At 46.0% G+C, this 22,773-nt stretch overlaps 3 protein-coding genes across 3 annotated transcripts in view; 1 reads left to right on the top strand and 2 right to left on the bottom strand.

Annotated features, from left to right (window-relative positions):
* On the bottom strand, window positions 1–4,851 carry cfap77 (cilia and flagella associated protein 77). The gene is made up of 7 exons (XM_030358489.1): window positions 4,766–4,851; window positions 4,319–4,386; window positions 3,590–3,695; window positions 3,161–3,401; window positions 2,448–2,550; window positions 2,029–2,127; window positions 1–333 (listed from the first exon to the last, which is right to left on the bottom strand). Exons 2-7 carry the CDS (start codon window positions 4,379–4,381, stop codon window positions 211–213), a joined length of 735 nt encoding a protein of 244 aa, XP_030214349.1. The 5' UTR covers window positions 4,382–4,386; window positions 4,766–4,851; the 3' UTR covers window positions 1–210.
* LOC115545386 (transcription termination factor 1) lies at window positions 4,848–20,116 on the top strand. The gene is made up of 12 exons (XM_030358487.1): window positions 4,848–4,965; window positions 5,840–6,599; window positions 7,477–7,570; window positions 8,138–8,259; window positions 9,830–10,018; window positions 10,282–10,360; window positions 11,410–11,534; window positions 12,005–12,242; window positions 12,522–12,614; window positions 16,088–16,153; window positions 16,245–16,330; window positions 19,619–20,116. Exons 2-12 carry the CDS (start codon window positions 5,909–5,911, stop codon window positions 19,777–19,779), a joined length of 1,944 nt encoding a protein of 647 aa, XP_030214347.1. The 5' UTR covers window positions 4,848–4,965; window positions 5,840–5,908; the 3' UTR covers window positions 19,780–20,116.
* Window positions 20,112–22,773, bottom strand: part of LOC115545385 (gelsolin-like) — an 8,815-nt gene continuing 6,153 nt past the window's right edge. Inside the window, 6 exon segments of the mRNA XM_030358485.1 lie at window positions 20,112–20,605; window positions 20,933–20,993; window positions 21,444–21,521; window positions 21,897–22,018; window positions 22,153–22,249; window positions 22,251–22,328. Coding sequence (XP_030214345.1) covers window positions 20,436–20,605; window positions 20,933–20,993; window positions 21,444–21,521; window positions 21,897–22,018; window positions 22,153–22,249; window positions 22,251–22,328 — 606 coding nt within the window. The 3' untranslated portion in view covers window positions 20,112–20,435.

A 22,773-nucleotide genomic window follows, 5' to 3' on the forward strand; every position in this document is an offset into this window, starting at 1 on the left:
TTTCACTTGGTTATGTGTTTAGTTGATGAATAAAATGATGAATAAAAGATTTGACAATCGAGTAAAATATTCTGTAATCTGATAAACCTATTTTCAACTATATCATCATCGCATGAGCCACACAAAGAACACTTTGAAGTCGTCAGAAAAAGAATCGGTATATTTTCTGCTCCATCTTCCGCCCTGCCCTCTCCAGAAGCGGTGACGGGGTTAGTCCAGGTTGTATGTTCCCTGACCAAGGGCCCCTCTCCTGGACACACAGTCTGACCTGTGGGCCCTAAACGCCCTCAGGCGGCTCTCAGGGTCTCTGAAGGTATCCAGGGCAGGGCCCACCTGCAGAGAGAGAAAGAGGGAGGGAGACAGAGAGAGAGAGAGAGGGTGAGAGAGAGAGGGTGAGGGAGATGGGGAGATGGGGGGGGGGAGGGGGAGAGAGAGAGAGAGAGAGAGAGAGAGAGAGAGAGAGAGAGAGAGAGAGAGAGAGAGAGAGAGAGAGAGAGAGAGAGAGAGAGAGAGAGAGAGATGCAGAGTTAGGGAGAGAAGGAGATGGAGGGTGAGGGAGATGGAGAGATGGGTGAGAGAGAGAGAGAGAGAGAGAGAGAGAGAGAGAGAGAGAGAGAGAGAGAGAGAGAGATGGAGGGTGAGGGAGATGGAGAGATGGGTGAGAGAGAGAGAGAGAGAGAGAGAGAGAGAGAGAGAGAGAGAGAGAGAGAGAGAGAGAGAGAGAGAGAGAGAGAGAGAGAGAGAGAGAGAGAGAGAGAGAGAGAGAGAGAGAGGGTGAGGGAGATGGAGAGATGGGGAGAGAGAGAGAGAGAGAGAGAGAGAGAGAGAGAGAGAGAGAGAGAGAGAGAGAGAGAGAGAGAGAGAGATGCAGAGTTAGGGAGAGAAGGAGGGAGATGGAGAGATGGGGGAGAGAGCGGGAGGGAGAGAAATAAAACACATCCCCTTGGTTTTAGTAAGTTGCCTTGTGTTTCATTTCTCATTTGTAACACAGAGCAACACCACTTGTAGAGTGATTGCATCAGATGACCCCCCCTCTAGGGGGATGACCCCCCCCTCTAGATAAACATGGCAGTGGCCAAGGGGGTAGAGCAGGTCGCCTTGCAAAGGTTGCCACCGCCTTCAGGGAATGAATGACGAGGGCTATATAAAGGCAGTCCATTTAACACACGCCATTGCATGCATAGCCTCTAATAGGCAGATGGGGTAACCCGGTCACCTGCTCGTTAGGCGTTGATGCGCCACACCTGGGCCGTACTAGCCTGGCTTACGCCAGACCTCATCTCAATCTACATTGAGATGAGGTCTGGGAACCACTCATTCATTTTCTCGTATTTGAGGCGCGGTTTACGGTTGCCTGGAGCCGTTTATTGGGCGCTACGAATGTCTATCATATGAGTCTGTACGTAGCTCATAGCCAATCGTATCAATTATACCAGATGACGTATGTCGAGCGACAGAAGTTCGATGAGGAAGAAGACGATGGGTGTGACGCATAGAGGTCGTCATCGTCTTGCCGTCCCTCTCCGTTCTGTGATTGGTTCCCTATCTCAGCCGAAAGTCGGATCCATGGAATCCAGGCTGCCTAGCAGCGCGAAATGTAATCGTGCGCAAGGCAGCATGGGTATAACCAGGCTAGGGCCGTACAGGGGGCCCAAGAATTACCAAGCCACTAGCTGCTCTGTTGGAATCAGTTATCTATTGCATGGTGACATCCCGTATTGTTTTGTTTCTGGGATTGTAATTACTGTGTTGACTATTTTGAAGAGGAACCGTCAAGCTCAGCTGATATTGAAGTACGGTCATGTTCATATGAAGCCCTACTCTCTTATATTAGAAAAAACCTGTCTCTGGAGTCATCTGGTGTTTGGTGCTGATTGGTTTGTCATGTCCAACGCATATCACCTTCCAAACACACATTCTATACACATCCTCCACACCACAAATCCACACACATTCATGTGTGTGTGTGTGTGTGTGTGTGTGTGTGTGTGTGTGTGTGTGTGTGTGTGTGTGTGTGTGTGTGTGTACCTTAGTAAAGCGTCTGATTGTACACTGGGGCTCAGACTTTGGCAAAGGTCTGCTCTTCCTCAACAGACTTGTCCTGGTGTCTGAAATACACAGTTTAGCCTTCACACGCACACGCACACACACACACACACACACACACACACACACACACACACACACACACACACACACAATAAACCAAGGGTAAGGTTAGGTAAGGTTACTAATGTTTTACACCAAGGAGACTCCTCACTTCTCTCATCTCACCTCCGCTCTCCTCTTCGCCTCTCTCCCCCGCGCCTCTCCTCTTTGTTTTGGGGTAGAGTTGTCTCTGTGTCTACTCTCTTACCTTGTCTTGTGTTTGGTCTCTGGGTTGTGTCTCTGTGTCGGGTGTTTGGTCTCTGGGTTGTGTCTCTGTGTCTCTGTGTCTACTCTCTTACCTTGTCTGGTTGTTTGGCCTCTGAGTTCATGTGTCTCTGTTGTTCATCTATCCAGCGCTGACCATAATGATGAGCCAGTAGATCCGCCAGTGGAGACGGGGGTCTGAGAAACACAGGTCCAGTTTTTAATCCAATCACAAACCGGTTCAGACAAGATTATTAACATTGGATGATGTCATAAAAGCAGGGAACAGACCTGTCCACAAAAAGCACATGAAAGGTGAGCCCTGTCACAATACTGTCCCCCGTTGTCTGTTTCGGTCTTGACCATATAGTCAATGTATGTCTACAAACTTGAACTTCAGTGAACGCATATTGTCATGGAAATACCCAGTGCAACAAACCCAATAGGACAACTGTGTTAATATTGGGTACACTGGTCCCCAGTAATAATGCAATGTGCTGTACATGTTGAGCATGGGAGCATTAGATTCGATCACAAGAAGTTCATACCACGTTTTACTCCAGATGTGTGTGTGTTTGTGTTTCTATAAGTGTGTGCTTGTGTGTGTGTGTGTGTGTGTGTGTGTGTGTGTGTGTGTGTGTGTGGTGTGTGTGTGTGTGTGTGTGTGTGTGTGTGTGTGTGTGTCTATAAGTATGTGTGTGTGTGTGTGTGTGTGTGTGTGTGTGTGTGTGTGTGTGTGTGTGTGTGTGTGTGTGTGTGTGTGTGCGCACATGTATGATTGTATGTGTGTGTGTGTGGCAGTTCTGACCTTGTCGTGATACCAAACGTGATATCAGGGATGGCCCGGTTGGTTGGCCGGCTGTGGTTTCGGGGGCGGTTGAAGGTGAGGTGGTTCTCACTGGCCCACTGAGCTTTGTACTGCGTCAGCTCCTTAGCTGTGACCAGACCGGACTTGAGTCCCTCTCTGTTCATGGACACGTAATCCACCGGGAGAGGCTGCAGGCGCGCAGAACCGCCCGCTGCCGGCTGCACCCGCCAAAATGATAGAGCTGCACACACACGTATGGCCACACACACACACACACACACACACACACACACACACACACACACACACACACACACACACCTTAGAGACTCCAGCCCAGGACTGACAGACAGACACCTGTAAGTTTTATTGTCATCTCTATCTCTCTATCTCTGCTATCGAGCTAATGTCATCAGTGAAAAGACCTACCCTCAGCTACACCACCATCTGCAGCTGTGTTTCTGGTCCCGTAGACAAAATCCGGCCCGGGACGTGGTAGTGGGAGATGGCTGGAGCGGCTATGACCAAGGGAGGGCTGCACAGAACAATCCCACACACGTTAATCCAGATTCAGTCTGCGTTAATTTTTTGAGAGTACAGTCATCGGACTATTGTATAATATGTATCGTCTGTTATAGGATCCTTCAGTAGTATTTAAAAACATATGTGTCTCGTTCTCACAGCCAGAGGTTGCGAATCACTAATCGAGGTCTTGTTAATGACTGCTGCCACCTATTGTACACTAACCTGCGGAATTTCTTTGAAAATAATTTAGATAAATAAAAATTACGTGAATGATTTATATAAATTGATATATATGCATACTAATACCTTGGTGGATTAACTATCCACCAATCTAGTCAAGCACCTGCTGATGACCTACTCTTATTGACCAATAACTCATGTGACGACAATAACTTAAAACAGAGGACCCTGTTTGCATGCGGTAGGTCTGTGTTTATACACCAACACACAAAAAAACACAAATATATATATATATAGTGATTTATACCAACAACATCCTGATAACAGACAGATGCAATATTGACGCGATAACTATTAACCTAAAACATGAAATTATTTGGAGGCTACAAGGTTAGACCTCGTTATAACCTTAACACAGTGATTGTTTCAACACTACAGTGTGCAGGTATTTACCCCGAAGAGAAGCGGGTTGGCCAGCATTGATTCTCTCACTACTCCCAGGCGAGGCGAGTCCATCCCCGCTGCCGACGTCGATGGAGTTGGAGAACAGGTGAGTTTAGTTGACCCGTTGACCCCAATGACTCTTTCTTAAAACCACCAATCGCTATATTAGGCCACTACTGCTATTTCTGATAGGCTACATGCAAGCAAAAATCAAGATCATTCTTCATGGCTCTTTTATTAGGGGGGCAGAAACTTAATCTATCTTCGAATCCTGCCGTAGGTATTCTCGGTTGCTATGGAAACAACGTCAAACACACAGATCCATGGAGACCAGTCTGATATGTGACCGGCGGAAAGTTTGTAGGACAATGTTTTTGGTCGCCCACACGTTTCTTCTAGATCTAGACAATGTTTAACTGCATCCAACGTCTTATACGGATTCATCCGTGCACCTACCGGATTGGTAGTTTGACGGTAATTCATTTTCCAACCACTAGACGGCGACAGCGCAACACGAAGACGCCACGATGGAGAGGTTTGCGCATGCGCTGTACAACGAACGGGAAGTAAACAGGAAGTAAACGAAACTCATGCCTGCTGCGTCAAGCGCGTGTCGCATTGCTTTGTGAACTTGTTACTTGGATACGCAAACTACGGTATGATACAATAATAAGGATCTCATTTAGCCCTTTTGGTATTATGATATCATCAATTCCTCCGATTATCTTTGCCAGTGATTGAAATGTTATTTCCCTCCGCAGCTGCGTGCCAAGTGTGTGTGTGTGTGTGTGTGTGTGTGTGTGTGTGTGTGTGTGTGTGTGTGTGTGTGTGTGTGTGTGTGTGTGTGTGTGTGTGTGTGTGTGTGTGTGTGTGTGTGTGTGTGTGTGTGTGTGTGTGTGTGTGTGTGTGTGTGTGCGTGCGTGCGTGTGGTTTTTGTATACGATACACTATATATATGTAGTGCAGTTTATAGAAAACATAGCGAAGCATGCGGTGAATCTAGCTTAGTTATATTGAGCACGGCGAGCCCTGTCAATGCATTCGATTAATAAAGGTTTGTAGTGTTTAGAGATTCAAATTCAATTCAATTAAAAAAAACGTTATTTGCCCCCAGGGGGCAATTGAGGGCACATAGCAGCAGCATTACAAAGGACAGGGCCATGTCCAAACAAAACAAACAAACAAACAAAAACAAAAGAGAGATGAATCTTGAGACTGAACATCTGTAAACCCTATAAGTCCAATGTTCTGCAAAAAAAACAACGAAATTCTAGGTTATCAGTAGCTGTCCGTAAACCCAATGTTCTGCACATACACCAATCAGGGGAATTCGCGACCAAATTGCAGATCAACGTAGACTTAGGGCAGGGGGAAGTTTACCATTTGTCCTCATGTCTTTTCAAATTCTAAATAAATAAACAAATGTATTTATTTCCTATGACGTTTTGCACATGTATTCCTCCTAGGTTTACAATTCAGTCAACAAATAATCAATGCTCAATTGATGACAAATGTACATTTTCCTTCCAGGTCGGACACGACTCGTCCTGCTTTGTGACCCAGGGAAGTGGAGAGTGAAGATCCACAGTGCCTTTCGCCATGGAAACCCTAACGTCTGGAAACGACGGTGTCGTCCCTCACCACAGTCGGAAGAAGAGGCAAAGCTTCCCAGCGGGACACACGCCACTGCTGGACACGCCTCAGACAGACGAGAAAGAGTTGAGAAAGAAGGAGAAGAAAAAGAGAAGGCTAGAGGCTGAGTGTACGGAGATAATCGACCTGGACGATGACGCAGGGATGGGCCAGGGGCGCACATCAAATGAGGCCGGTCAGTCCGCCACCCAGGGAACAACACCCCGCAAGAAGAAGAAGAAGCAGAGGATAGAGGCTGAGTGTACAGAGACAATCGACCTGGATAATAACGATGACCGAGGGATGGGCAAGGGGTGCACATCAGATGAGGCCACCCAGGAAACAAAACCCCACAAGAAGAAGAAGAAGAAGAAGAAGAAGGACCTAGTACTCCTTCATGAGGAAGAGAAGGGAGAAGAACACAGCGAGGTGCCAGTGGTCGTAGAAACAAGTATTTCCAAAAAGAAGAAAAAGCACCACAACATGACCGTCGAGGAGAACATTGCTGTGGTCACGACTAACGACAACAGCCAAAACACGGTGGGACCGCTGGCCAAGGCCAAGAACCTGAAGAAAAAGAGTGTGGTTGTGACAGAGTCGATGGACGTTACTCCAGACCTGGGCGTGGAGAGACTGGAAGGCCAACCGGTTGCAGGCGGTACGTAACCATCTGGGGGTCAAAGGCAGGCAGACGCATAAGGCATCATTTGGGCAAAGCGCGCGGTCGGTCTGTCTGGCTGGATCGGCCATCTGTGCCTCGTACAGCTCTGATTGAAGACTCTTTTGTTTCTTCTTTTAAAAGAGTAATATCCCAGCCTGGGGTTAGCATCGTAATCATCATCATTTTATCTTTACATATATATCAATACATTAGATGTGGAGTCCTGGCGGGGGGGGGGGGGGGGGATGGCTCGATTTGCGTAATTGCTCAATCGGGCACAAAACACATTTCAAAGTGGACCGGCCCACAGACCTCCCGATATCCAGCCCCTGCTGAATAGCAAATTCAAATCGACGGCAGATCGGGCTTCTAACACCCTAATCTATCTAGACTATAACCTCATTTCCCATTAATCGCAAGTATCCCGCATCTTCGGGTTTTCCTTTTTAGGCGCGTTGAGAGGAGCGGGCGACTCCGCTGTCAGTGCGTGTGCATGTATCAGTGATACGCGGGTTTATCCAATAAGTGTAGTGTACCCGCGCACCATTGGCATGTGTGCGCGCTTGTCTCTGTGTGCGTGTGCGTGTGTGAACGAGGATGACAGGGAGAAAGAGTGCTATGCGAGATGAATGAACGGAACGATATTTATATCTCAAAATCGCTTAAAAAATAATAAAATAAAAGCAGAATCAATTTGTGGCGCTCGGTGTTGATTCTGTGGCGCTGCGCCACACATTGGTCTATGTATGGGAAACACTATTGTATAACATTAAACAATGACTACAGTGGTTTGGCTCCTCTCAACGTCATCATCTTTTCCTGTCTGCTGCTTGCTATTCTGTTACTAGCGGTCTTACCTTCTGTTTGTTATTAGGAGGTCCACTGGAAGATGTACCTTCTCATAAAGAGAAGAAATCGAAGAAAAGAATTTGGAACAAAGAGATTCAGAAAGGGCTACGAGATGAATTGTAAGTTTGTAAACTAATTTGCATTGCAAGAAAATGCTAGATGAAGAACCACTACTGTAGCACTCCAGTAAAATGACGGTTCTACAACTGTGGCGCAACAATTAAACCATTTTTGTGTTTTACTATGACAGTTTAGTGTACAGCCACAATTCAACTGTATTGATACAGAACTGTTGACCGACTACTGATTTATTAGTTCCTTAATATTTTCAAGCCTTTTCTTTCATATCCTTCATGTTCAATAATTTCTGGAGCAGATTTGCTTCAGGTATTAACAAATGTTTTAGTCGCCAAAAAGACGGATGATGGGGCAAACGTGTAGCGTTAAGTGAAATATGCCCTGTGTACGAGGAGGATTTTTTATAACAAAATATGTCATAACCTGGCTAGGAAGCTAGGTCTTATTTGCGGACTAAACTGGTACCCTAGTCTGTTCTTGTGATTTCCAATCCACATTTCAAGAACAGGCCGATTGTCAAGCGTGTTCCACAAGTGTTGTGGTAAATATGTGGTGTTCTGTGTGTGATTTTGTGTGCTTCTGTGTGGGTGTGTGGTTCTCGCCCTCAGAGAAACACTGAAGATGATTGAGCTGAGGTTGTACGTTCCTGGAATCGATTCTCGCCCGCCTTCTGTCATTCAGAGTATGCTGCGGTATGACCTGACCCGCTTCAGAGAGTTCAAGCATAAAGGTAACCTCCACGGTAGACTAGCTTCTACTACGGTAGACTAGCTTCTACTACGGTAGACTAGCTTCTCCTACGGTTCCCCTACTATGCGTTTCTTCTCTTGAGAAGAAACGCATAGTAGGGGATCCCTTCTTCCAGGGATGGTCAGGAGTGGGTGCCATAATTGACATACAGGTAAATGCATGCACATCATATTAAATTGTTGATGTGGTGCTGGCCGGTTAACCATGAGGAGAGTCCAGGCATCCAGTCCAGTCACCGCAACACGCTAGAACAGACAGAATAGTGAATTCGATCGGAAGAGTACATAGTGGGAATGCGTACTGGATTAACAAAAGCACAAGCATACACAGAGTGGTCTTCACATCGCATCTGTGTTGTTTTCACACTCCTATGTTCCAAACGCAAGACTGTAGAGGTGCGTTTTGAGATTTCCTTTGAATAGCTCCCAGAGTCAGCTTCCCTGTTCACTGGTGGCAGCCTATTCCACAGGAAGGGGGCTCGATAGGCAAACGCTCTCTGTCCAGCCGATTTCTTTGTAACCTTTGGCACTGAAAGAAGGCCAGCTCCCGAAGACCGGAGGGACCGAGAAGGTCTATAAGGTATGATTCAGGTCCTTCAAGTACGATGGAGATAATCCATGCAAGGCTTTATAGGTTAGTAGGAGCACCTTAAAATCCTATCTGAAAGTTATTGGTAGCCAGTGCAAAGAATAGGTGTGATGTGATCAAACCTTCTCGTTCTGGTCAGCAGTCTAGCTGCAGCATTCTGTACAAGCTGTAGACTTTTCTACAGCTTGTACTAGCTTCTACGACGGTAGACTAGCTTCTACTACGGTAGACTAGCTTCTACGACGGTAGACTAGCTTCTACGACAGTAGACTAGCTTCTACCACGGCAGACAAGCTTCTACCACGGTAGACTAGCTTCTACTACGGTAGACCGGACTGTATTTGGGTTATATTGGGGTAGTCTAGGTCATTTTGGGGTAGTCTGGGTTCTATTGGGGTACTCTGGATTCTATTGGGGTACTCTGGGTTATATTGGGGTAGTCTGGGTTCTGCTGGGGTAGCCTGGGTTCTGCTTGGGTAGTCTGGGTTATATTGGGGTAGTCTAGGTTCTATTGGGGTAGTCTAGGTCCTTTTGGGGTAGTACGGGTTCTGCTGGGGTAGTCTGGGTTATATTGCGGTACTCTGGGTTATATTGGTGGACTCTGGGTTCTTCTGGGGTAGTCTGGGTTCCGCTTGGTTCTCACTGGAGTACTATACGTATATTGAGCTTCTTGGCTCTTGGTGGTTTCTTGGCTCTTCCCCTTCGAGGCTGGTGGAAATTGCCCCAGGTTCTAAATGGGTATTCCTGATTCTATTGGAAGTTGTCCAGGGTCCTGGTTTTTTTATTCATGGGTTTTTACTTGGGCTGCCGGGATTGGTTCAAATTAATGTAATTGTCTATATTTAAATGATTGACAATAAATGACTTTACTACCACTGAAACTCACCAGATCTCTCTAGTCAAGGCAACTATGATCAACGTCGATTTTTAAATCCTAAAATGTATTTTGTGATTCCCCCCAGGCATTGACCTGCGCTCGGGCCGGTGGTTGATAGAGGAAAACAATAAGATCCGGGAGAATGTGGCAGACTTCCTTGCCCTCACCGGCATCCCGTCAGCCAGTCACCTTTTCTTCCCGGCCAGACTCACGGACAAAGAACAAAAGTACATCAGGAAGTTGCGGGTGGCAAACCGTTTCACGGAGAAGATTGGTAAGTTCAGCTGTCATTGTTGGGCTGTGTCGCATTAGTGACTCGTATAGAAACAGAGTATTGGTGCATCTTGCAAAACTGTTTACCATTCAGGACTCGATCATATTCAGCCCTAATCATATTCACCGATCACGATACAAATACTGTTTCTGTGTCTAAATATGTTATCGAACGCAATCACAACTTGGTTTAATTATTTTCATCTAAAGTATTTACAGTCCTTTATATCTGCTTTATGTCTGTCTATCCGTCTGTCTATTCAGCTGATGGCATCCCCAGGCCATGCTTCAAAATTTATATCCGAGGGCGGAAGATCTTTGATGAACTTAACTACAAGGGCAGGTCAGTGGGCTTCCATAACTCCCATCACTTTCAGCCCCTCAGTATATAAATGGACTGCATTTATATAGCGCTTTTCTAACCAATGATCACTCAACAATATTGCCTAACATTCACCCATTCATGCACACATTCACACACTGACGGCAGTGTCAACCGTTCAAGGCGATGGCCAGCTTGTCGGGAGCAGTTGGGGTGAGGCGTCTCGCTCAGGGACACCTCGACACTCGAACTAGCTACCTTCTGGTTACCAGCCAACCTGCTCTCCCTTGCATCGCTGCATCTCCATGAAAATCAGCACCTTCACACCAGATTGAGCGAAGTCAGGAGTCCAAACAACTTCCTGTCTGATCAGTTGCCCTGAAAACGGCTTGTGGTAATCCGACCATGACGGGATGTCATGTTGTTGGAAAATAACGTCTGACCAGAATATAATTAAATGTATGGTCAGTGCAGCAACAATTAGTAGCAATCCTAAAGGAGCATCCGCACATACTGAACAGAAAGTGGACATTGGCATGGGCTCAGTAGCAGACTTTGTGGCTAAGGTGGCAATGCAAGAGAAAGGGGTCCATCTCTGGGTGCAAGGTTAATATATCTAAACATTTGACATGATCATTGGGTACTAGCTATTAGGAATATAGGAATATATTCATGCAGTGTTGTTTAAGTGTAGCTGTGGCACACAGTCACACAATGACCTTTTACTCTCATCCATAATTTTACACCCGTCATTGTAATATGGCTATTTTTTTTATACATCCCCCTTCAGTCATAATAAATCATGTCCAAACCTACAGTTTTAGAACCTTGAATGTCCAGCCGTAAGTTGCGTTCACGATGTCACGACAAACAGTTTTCCCAAATTTTAGTTTCACATGAACACACAAACTTACAGTGTACAGAGATTTGGGCATTCGGCCTTGGAGGTGTGCTCAACAGACCATGGTGGCTGTTCTTGTGTGTAGATGAGAGGACAAAGCGCAGTGATTACGTTTAACCATAAAATTGCATAGCAAACGGGCCCCCAACACTTTTTTATCCTTTGAAAGGTTTACCGAGGAGGAGGACACTCTGCTAAAGAAGAAGCAGCTTATCCATGGAAATAACTGGGTAGCTGTCTCCCAGGGAATGGAGCGCAGTACATTCAGCATCCAGAAACGCTTCAATATGATGAGTAAGGCCCACACACCCATATACAGATTATTATTGTTATTTTGTTTTTAGCATTTAGCTTGACACTAGCTTTGTCGCATAGGATGTTAGGATGTATGTTATTTGTTCATGTTGCTAGGAAAAACAGCAACAATGGACTATAATAATAGGTCTGCTATTATAGGTGTGTGTGTGTGTGTGTGTTTGTGTGTGTTCACTAAGCATAGCCCTCCTGGCTCTTAAAAATAGTACTTAGCATCGTGTAGCCACTTATCCTAGTCAGCTAGCTTTGTTGTACACAGGGAATGGGTTAACCTAGAGATTGTGAGTGCTTGACACTTGTCGACCATCCTTACTGTACTGAAAGCGGTATATTGTTGTTTCTCTTCCTTTTAACAACAAAAAAAGCCACTTGGACTAGCAGATGCTAGCAGATTTAGCAGCTGCTAAATGCCCTAATTGCAGTGTGTCGGCGTCTGTGTCTGTGTGTAGAGACTGTAACAGGGACGTGGTCCCCGAAAGAAAGGGACGTGCTGGAAGGGGCAATAAAAGTACATTTGAAGAAGCTGGCCGCAGAGAACCAGGCTGGGGCTGCCGGGGATGGGGCCAGTGCCGGGTCTGGCCCAGAGGAGCTGTGGGTCACCAGACGCCAGCTGTACCATAATCTGCCCTGGATGTCCATCAGCGAGAAGGTCCCAGGCCGGTCCTGGGTCCAGTGTCGAGAGAAATGGTAAGTGTGTGTCTGGCCTAGACTCCCATCATCCCCTGGTCTCTCTCACACACACACACACACACACACACACACACACACACACACACACACACACACACACACACACACACACACCACACACACACACACACACACACACACAACACACACACACACACACACACACACTGTAAAGCCCTTTGGGTATCTTGAGAGGTGTAAAGGTGTGTGTAATGCTTTGTGATTTTTTTCAAGTATGTCTTGTCAAGCCACTTCTTTGTCTGTATGTGTGTTTAGGTTCACCATTTTGAAGCCGAAAATCGCCTCTCGTAAAGAAGGGCAGCCTGGAGGATTCCAGCGTGTCCGTTCCAGGATCACGCTCATCAACACGTAGGCTGAACCTAGATCAGTTCTGTTATCCACCCCGTAGGCTGAACCTAGATCAGTTCTGTTATCAACCTCATAGGCTGAACCTAGATCAGTTCTGTTATCAACCCCGTAGGCTGAACCTAGATCAGTTCTGTTATCAACCCCGCAGGCTGAACCTAGATCAGTTCTGTTATCAACCCCGTAGGCTGAACCTAGATCAGTTCTGTTATCAACCTCATAGGCTGAACCTAGATCAGTTCTGTTCTCAACAGGCTGAACCTAGATCAGTTCTGTTCTCAACAGGCTGAGCCTAAATCAGTTCTGTTCTCAATCTCAACAGGCTGAACTTAGGACCCTACCTGTTCGAGTGAACAAACCATCATAGTTGCCTCTCCTTGCCTCACCCTAACATCCATCAGCCTATTAGGCAAAATGACATCCTTGTACAGATTCTGCCAAAGAGCCTTTAGCGTGCACATGCCTGCCAGGGATGTAAACAATGGATTATAGCACTATATATATATATATATATATATATATATGCATCCCTGGGTACACATAAACGACCCGCACTTACCCGACATTTTCAACCAACGCAACTGCAACTCAGACCGCAAGTATTAATATTAAAATAATGTCCCGACCTGCTTCCCGACCCACATCCCTGAGTCATATGCATTTAAAAAAAGTATTACGATGTTAATGCATAGCAGTTTAACGTGAGGAACCTGCATTATTGCACTGGCCTATTTTGTCCCGCTTCAGCATTCATGCAAAAGTATTCATGCCAAATAGCTTTCAACATTCACAATAAATAAGGATTTCACACTAGCCTGCATAAAATTGTTATAAAAGTTGAGGTAGGTCTCGAGTTCACTATTTGAAATAAAAACCTCCAGCTTTAGTGTTTTTTTGCAATTCGGTCCTTGTACGTCACAGAATTGACGCTAAAATAGGCAAAAAATCTGGTAAAAACTAAACTTTAACATACATTTTGGTGAGTAATACTCAACATGAAACTTAAAAGACAGGTCTTCCTCCAACATAAAGTCCAGGTATTTGTATGAGCAAACTAATTCTACTGCCCTGCCCTGTATTGTATAAAGTTGAGGCAAGGAATGAAACCAGGCAGGGTTCTGGTAAAAATGGTTTTAGTTGTCTTCTCTTAAAGAACTTACTTTAAAGAATGAAGATTGATCTGAATAATTTCAAATGCTTCTTGTAGCTTTAAAATGGTCTCAGCAGGTGACAATAGATAAGCATACAGGTGTATATTTATCATGGCAGCTTCGGAAAGTATGTCTTTGAACGCCGCCCGCTGCACACACTCTACCAGGGTGTCCGCGGAGGTCTTAAAAGTCTTAAAAAGTCTTAAATTCATTTTTCTAAATCGGGGCAGGGTTATTTAATTATTTTTTTTTTTCGCGGGACTTTTCGGGAAGGAGATGTACGAGGGGCTACTTTCTTGCTAGCTGCATATATAAACGGATGTCTGCGCGCTTGCTAGCTAGTCTGCAACAATGGGTAAAGGCAAGTTCAACGTCAGTTGGCTGGAAGACGTCCGTTTCCGAGGTTGGCTAGCGTCCGTTGCCAACCCAGAACAGGCCAGATGAATTCCGTGCAAAAGTAGCCTACATTCAAGCTCGGCACCATGGGGATTAAGGCTGTCGTCAGCCATATGCAGATTCAAAAACATAAAACCTCTGCCAGGAGCCACACACAGACCCCAGCCATTTCTACGTTTTGCATCTCTGCCCCGGCGCCACCGCCGCAGACGGTCCGCGCTGCTAGCACTGACCTGAGGGGTAGCATTTGGTGCGACGCCAACACTGAAAGCGGAGGTGTTGTGGATTCTAAACACAGTGGTCAAGCACCAGTCCTACAACTCGAATGAGGGGATAGGAGATCTCTTCGGTTTGATGTTCCCTGACTCTCAAATCGCGAGCACCTTTACTGCTGGAAGGGACAAAACGGCGTATATAACTCGCTTCGGACCAGCGCCTTTCATCCGAAACGAGCGAATCTGCAGCGTCTACAAGGCTTTTGTTTTGATATTTGAGACGTTGAACCATGCCACTAAAAGCAAGCAACTTGACGTGCACGTCCGATATTGGGTCGGAGATCGAGTGCATTCCCGGTACTTGGGCTCGCAATTCATGGGGCCCCACATATATGGGGGTAAAAGGGATGATGATACATAATATTTTTTAGACAATATGCAGAATCTTTTCACTTAAGAATTAACACGGTCGGCTATTTTTGCCAGCACGCCACCCTAGCCATATTATGGGCAACCGTGTTCCCCTTGGCTGTGATTTGAACTTTGAATTTCTCGTAGGAGTTCATAATAATACATTGCTCGCCTTGGATGAAATACACCGCTCTTGCGCGATTTATTTTGCATAAGGGTGAGTCAAATGACGCGAGAAACGCCCCTTTTATGTGAACGCGCATTGAACCTAAAGCGGAAAACCTGGTTCAACTAATTTAATCTAAAGTGAGCGTCGTGGTACCATTTAACTGTGATTGCGAGTTGCGGCTCTGTCGAGCCAGGTTTTCCCAAGAAAGCCTGGGTATGTTCAACGAGGTTCGTGGTATACCCCCCAGGTCTTAATGAAGGCATTTATTTAATGGTGAAAATATTATTAATCAGTGGCGTAAATATCGACGGTGCAACCGGTGCAGCTGCCCGGGGGCCCAGACGCTGTCACCCCCCTCTCAACAACTTACAACTTGGGTGCACCATGAATACGTGCTGGTGCACCCAAATTAAAAATGTAGGCGCACCAGTGCACCCAAGGAAAAAGTTAGTCTGGAGCCCTGGAGTATCACTTTATGTTCAATAAACAGACAGAAAGTAAACTTGAATGAGTCTCATTGAGTGAGGCACATGCTATGCTTGGGTTGTAATACAGCGGGATCCCCCCCACCATCGCGGGTTTAAGGTCTTAAATTTCATTCAAGGTGGTATTAAAAAGGTCTTAAAAAGTCTTAAATTTGACTTGCTGAAACCTGCAGATACCCTGTCTACATACACCCCGATGACCGGCTTCAACTGACCGCCAAGGCACCGTGACACACTTATTCCCCCCCCCGGCGCCAGGGGGGCACCACATATTGCTACCTGGTCTGTGGGAAACACTACGTCTTTTGAAATCAGTCGTCATTCAGTACGGATGTTGTAACAAATAGCAGTGAATCGCCATTCACTTGTATATTGATATTGTTCACATTGGTGGCAGGCAGAATGTTCTCACCAAAGTGGTTATGAGAAATGTTACTGATAACAGTATTTTTTTGTAGTTTTGGTGAAGCCAGGCGAGGCGGTTACGATGGTCTGATCACCCAGACCAGTATTGTCCTTTTTAAACCAGTTCTGGTTTCATGGGGCTTAACATAAACAGGTTATATTATCAGCACCTAGGCCTGCTGCTAGCGATGTTAACGACTAGCATTTCTATTTTTTGTTCTGATGTGTGTGTGTATGCGTGCAGGCTGTATGCGATGGACCTGGAGGACCCTGCAGAGATCGACTGGGAGCAGGTGTCCGAGTGCGTGGGGTGAGTCAGCGCATCGCAGGCTGTTTGGATGTGCTTCTACAGTGGCATAAGGCGGTGTCTTCAACTTGTGGTGTGGCGTGTGTCTTTTCAGCAATGTAACACCTTACACCACCCAGAAGATGCTCAACATGCTCAAAATCACCAGTGTTCCACACTCGTCTGTCCTCACCTACTCTGGTAAGACTGCGTTTTATTCAGTCTTTGGCGGAATGAAGCCCCCTCAAGATATCTCCATTCAAAAAGCCACACCCGGGTCTGAAAGCGCCATTGATGTCCAATGAGGAGAACTTGTAACTCCTGGGACCATTTATCAGTCCCCCAGCATCACGACTCATTGTAGTATTACGTTTATAGTGGAGTTTTTTGACTCCACTCAAACATCGAATCATCAGAATTTTGTGGTATTGTGTAGGTCTGGCATCTATCTCATCTCTTCTCCTCTGCCTACCCCTAGATCACATTAACTCTAACTTTTTTTTCTTGTTTATCTATTGTTGTGCCCCTATGTAAAGTGCTTTGAGTGTGAGAAAAGCGCTATATAAATTGAATCTATTATTATTATTATCTCCAGCCGTCTTGGAGTTCTAGTCCAAGCATCCTAGTCTCCTAACGGACAGGATGGTCTCGTCATATGATGGAGACGACTTATTGGTCTCCCATTCAGAAGGTTTGAATCCCAATGTCCAACTGTAGGTATTCTTGTGCCAGATGAGTAATCCTGTATCTGCTCCTCAATAGCGGATATCTCAAAAGCACTGATATGCTTTGGATAGAAAGCATTTCACAAAGCAGAATAAATCAAATATATCAAGAATAGTAGTTTAAAGCTGTTGCATGTACTGCCTCTAAAGTGGCTGCATCAGCCCTCACCTACCAACCTTTGTATCCACCAAATGTTTTGTTAAGACCAGACCTCCTGAAGTAGCCTTTCAATTAGCCAGGAATACAAAACATCTACAAGTTGAGTGGGAACGGCTCTATCTACTGACATTACATTGGTTGTAAGATGAATAGGCAGTGCTTTGAGAGTGTGATATCCAAGAACTGGGCAAGTCAATCAGTACGTTTACATGCACAGCTTAATCCGATTAAAGCCATAGTTCGACTATGCTCCTCAATCGGACAATTGTCTGAGTATACATGGCGGTGAGAATCGATTCATTGGCCGAAGCATTTCATACCCCGGTACGATAGGTGGCGCTGTGCCCATTTCAACTAGTGGTAATAGAGCCACCGGTTGACCTCTTTACATCACTAGCAACAACAAACTCAGGCGGCCGCAGCATTCGAGAAAGATGTTTTCAGTAGACAGCAGTCAGTTCACTTCGGGTCCATGTCATTTCTCCTACGCTCCATTGTGTGTGCCGACCTCTCCTCGTATGCGGAGTCCTCCGGCGGCGGTGGAGCAGCTCCTCTGGGAGTCCGAATACGGCAATATTCCGTATTCGGAATATATTCCTCTATGTCGCGTTTCAACCTGGACTTCAGAGAGTCAAAGCCAAAGTTCCTTTCCCCCAATTCCTTCTCCACCATGGCCGAGATAACCCCCACTACGAGTCTTTACTTGTTGCTGAAGTACCAGTGAGTCAGAGAACCCGACGCAGTTTTTAAGATTCATAATATCAGAGAATATCCCCGTCAGTTGAATGAATGAATATATAACTCAATGAACGAATAAAGAACGTAAAAAAAACATTTATTTTGACAGATGTGCCCGAAGTTACTACTTTACAACGTCGTTGATGAACAACATTTAGAAAGACATGTAATTTAATCCAGCCTTGGGTGAAATCGAAGTGTTACAGCTTTCCTGCTGTCGGCTTCCAGACCGTAGTCGAGGAGCACAGGAGAGACGTTCCCTCCAGGGCCGATGTTCTCTCGGGGGTAACACCCTTCACTTTGACCGGCAGTGGGTCTGCTTATAGGTCAGAATGAAGTGGCCACCGATTGTTGACAGGCTGGGTACTTTATTCGTAGTTCCACTAACTTAACAGTACACGTTTGCACAGACACAACCGGGCTCTTTTATTCACTAAACTGAGCGAGCGCAACGGCTCGCTCTCCTCGCTCACTGAAGTCACACACACACACACGCTGCCATTCTCACGCACAAGCATACGCTTCTCTCGTAACAGAAGCGTAGTGTGTATACTGAATGCATGTTGATGATGATGCACTTCTTATAGGGGGTTACTACATTGGCACGACAGCGGCTTCCTCCATCTTCTTTGTCACCTTTTTAAATAAATCGCAGTTTCTCGTTTTTTGTCCCCTTATACTTTTGGCTCACGGCCCCCGGGAAATATCTCAAGCATGCGCAGAACGCATAATCCTATTCCAATCCGATTGACCGTATGCACGCTTAATTCGACTAACAATTTAATAATCTAGGAGTCTTAAAGGTCCCATGGCATGAAAATCTCACTTTATGAGGTTTTCTAACATTAATATGAGTTCCCCTAGCCTACCTATCGTCCCCCAGTGGCTAAAACTTGTGTTTGGTGTAAAACGAGCACTAGATATCCTGCTCACCTTTTTGAAAAAATGGAAGCTCAGGCGCGTTGATTTGGAATGTGGCCCCATATGTCGTCATAAGGGGCCAAGTTACCTCCCCTTTCTCTGCCTTGCCCGCCCAGAGAGCCAATGAGCTACGACCGTGCGAGCGCTACGTGTGTGTGTGTGATTACACACACTGTAACGCAAGTGTGTGTAATTTGGATAACCGTTCTGCTGTTGGTGTTATGGCGCATAACACTTCGGTTCTTTGACGTCTCTGGTATTTCCACAACAAGACTAGTGGGGGTTACCTCAGCCATGGTTGAGAAGGAATTGGGGGAGACAAACTTTGGCTTTGACTTCCTTAAGTTGGCCGTGATAATATATATTATATGATATAGATATCTATGTATAATATGATATTATTTAGATATAGAGCTCCAGGACTCCCGCCGGAGCACCGGGAGTGTTCTAGAATATTAAGAGAACACGGCCAAAAGCTGTGTGCGCCTTGCTGTCTTGCTGTAACAAATCCCCAGATTTTTTTAAAGTATTATTACAGCCTTTTGATTTGCATATCGCGTTCTATTACATTAGGACGTCGATTTGATTTTGATTAATCGTTCGAGTCCCTAAGCAGGACCCATTGGCACAGCTGAACTGCTTCAGCATCATTAGAATATTTCAAAACATTCAGACTTATTCGCCGATCGTGGTCATTATGTGTTGCCGTACGGTGGTGGCGGGATATGTAAATATGCGCTATCGTAGTGGTAGGATCGCTTAAACACCTCCTGTTAGATAGGCTGATGTTTCCTTGTCACCGAGACGATTTGGCGGCTTCTTGTTGAGCATGGGATGGAGGAAAACTGGATCTAGAGATTTGGCAGGAGGTTCAAGGCGAACAGTGATGGACAGCCATCGTTACCATCTTCAGATAATGACATGCACCGTGTCTCCTTCCTGTAGAGACGATTGACTTCCTGCACGATAAAGTGATCCCCCTGCTGAGGAGCAAGGTGAGGATGGAGGATCTCTGCCCTCTGGAGTCGGAGGAGGTTCGACAAAGGTACATGCTGTCACACATCTTCTCTGAGGAGGAGTTTGTGGAGCTCGACCTCACCGCCTGACCTGTACAGCCCAAGGAAGGAGCACGCCCACACCTAAGGGACAGGAAGGAGCACGCCCACACCTAAGGGACAGATCTGATTCTTCTGGTTGTGTTACCGATGTCCCGCCCTCCTGTCCGATTTTGCCTCGGAGCTCGCGGTCGACTGGAAGCGAGCGTTACACTGTTCTGCATGGGCTCAAATGTACAGAACTTCACCTTGATTTTGTGTGGTCTTTTTGGTTTGATTATGGTTTGTTTTTTTTAAAGCAACTTTTTAAAAACCAATCATTGTAAAACTATAATCTTTGTCAAACATTGTAACATCTAATTCATGAATTAAATACTGTTGGATGGACTGTGGATATTGTTTATTGTTTACACTTTAGAGTATAATTTTACATTCTATAGTTTACAACACATCATATAGCTCCAGCCAAATCAGACCATTCTGATTAATCAACGGTGTTCATACTTTTTAGCCTTTAAGAAACACTATGCTCTTTGTTATGCTATGCTAACCGTCTGAAACAACATTACTTTTCTTTGTTAAAAAAAAAAAGGTATAAACTGGATGGACTAAATTATAAACTGACCAAAAATAACAGCAAAGATGAACACAAGATGTTCCAGTCTCTGAAAGATCCCATAAGAACAACAGGAAACTAGTCTGTGGTTTCAGATGTTAAGGCCTTCCATAGCCCTTTCCAATGGGTCACTGGTCCAGTATTCAAAGTCCCATCCCAGAAACCAGCCAGTAAAGGTTGGGGGTTCAAATCCTTGCTTGACCTGTGTCACTGGGGTGCGGGGGTCTCTGTTGGACGGGTCTGTCTGGATGTAGGTGGCAGCTAGACAAGACAGGGTCACAGTAAATACAGATTACTAGGGTTACCCCTGTTGGAGTGCCAGGGACTTCCCTAAATAGTGTACTATGAATGGAATGAACAAAGGATAGCACAAGTGAGCCAATTCAAACAAGGCATGTGGTTTCAGCTCATCTGCCTCCATAAGAATAGACCACTAATTAATTTAACCTGCCAGCCAAGCCGAACTAGCTCCACTGGCTGGACCAGCTCAACCGCAAGAGACATTGTTTGGTTCAAACATTTGCCTAAAAATGGGGTCAAAAGAAGTGGTTCAGAAAACAAAGAGTTCCGCTGGCCGCCCCCGCTCACCTGAAGCCATGGCCTCGGTCTTCTCCTCAGGCTGAGCCTCGCTGCCGATCCAGACGAACACCTGAGGCAGGGCGTGGAGCAGAGGGGGGAGTCAGTGGGAGCACGGGACCCCCATGTACCTGGCAACTGGCATTGGTGTGTTCGCAGAAACCAAATGGCGTCCAAATTGTAGCGCGCATTGGCCTGCGGTCGCCCCCCACGCCACAGTCTGTGTGCCTTGGGGGTCCGGGGGAACTGGGCAAACACTTCTCAGCTGCCTCTGCCCACCCACTGCTGAATGCAATTGATCAAGGATATCTTTGCAAATAACGTGTTTTGACTGGAGACGAACATCCCACCGTACAGGTGGCTATATTGTTCCCTACGGAAACCACAGCAGTTCACCATGCAATGCGAACACGCCAACTTCAACGTTGTGTAACGGGGGGGTTTAGGACCCAGCAGCAGCTGTAGGAGGAAGGGTAGAAGTGTGTATCAGTGATAAGGTGTGGAGAGCGAGGCTGAGCCACACCTGGTCCCAGGCGTCCAGGAGCATGACGTCATCAGGAGCCAGGTCTTCTTGGGTCATTTCCCCTGGGACCTCCTCGATCTAAAGGGAGAAACACACTTGCACGTCAGAAGACACACCTCCACCACGCCGGCATAAAGACATCTTAAAGGGGAGATATTATGCCACCAGGTGTGAGCGTGATTAGCCTTACAAGCCGTTTGGAAGATCTGCCCCATAAGACATCACTAGTGTGCGTGTCTTCACCTAGATGTGCTGGATAGATTATTAGTCTACCAGCCTACCCAGTAAACTGAAGTAAACGTTGCTCATCTATTCAGCACAGATCTAGGTGGACACCCCCATTAGTGATGTCATATGGGGCAGATTTTCGAAACGTCTTGTAAGGCTAATCACACCTGGTGGTATAATATGTCCCCTTTAAAGACGTTTTATTGGAGATGCCATGACACCCACCAGGAAGCTTCCGGTCTTGTTGGAGCAGGCGAAAAGGCGAGGTGGGTGTGAGTCCATCTGGTCCTTCAGCCTTGGTGATGTACAGTACTCTGCCTTCCCTCCCAGCGCATCCCAGAAATTATCTAATGACACACACACACACACACACACACACACACACACACACACGCACGTTTACAAAACACATGACCACGGCGACTACATCATTTCTAGTACCCACCATAAAAGCGACGGGTGCTTGGCAATAGAATCTTACCGGACTCGTCCCCCTCAGACACGATAGAGGCGGAGCAGCCAAGCAGGGCAGCCACCTGATTGGCTCCCTCGGCCTCCTCTGGAACACTCCCCTGTCCCCTGCCACACCCAGCTGCCACCTGAACTCAGCAGCAGGAACGTATCACTGGAGTTCAGGTTGGAGGAGACAGGCTCCACCTAGGTGATATGAGAGAGCGAGAGAGAGAGAGAGAGAGAGAGCGAGAGCGAGAGAGAGTTAGACAGAGAGACCCAGGCAGGTCCCATTACTGTTCCTACTCCTTGCCACTCTGAAGGGTGTGGTGTCTCAATTGGACAATGGGTGTAGCTGTATTTGGGTTTTGGCTCTCTGGATGTCTACAAAATAAACAAATGCAAATGCTGGCTCCATGAGGTAGAAGTAGAAGACTTAACCCCCAGAATGCATTTGCCGCAAACATGAACCTCACAAATGTGATGATACAATGGCAATAAGATATCGAAAAATCTGAACTAATTTGGAATATCCTTTACATTTTCATATTTGTACAGTGTATGAACAAGCTGTTTATAAGCCATCTATGATTGTATGTCAATCTGAAACAATTATTTTGTAATATTATATTTAACATACTTTTCTGAATAT

Source organism: Gadus morhua, chromosome 6, assembly GCF_902167405.1.
Source record: "Gadus morhua chromosome 6, gadMor3.0, whole genome shotgun sequence".
NCBI lineage: Eukaryota > Metazoa > Chordata > Actinopteri > Gadiformes > Gadidae > Gadus > Gadus morhua.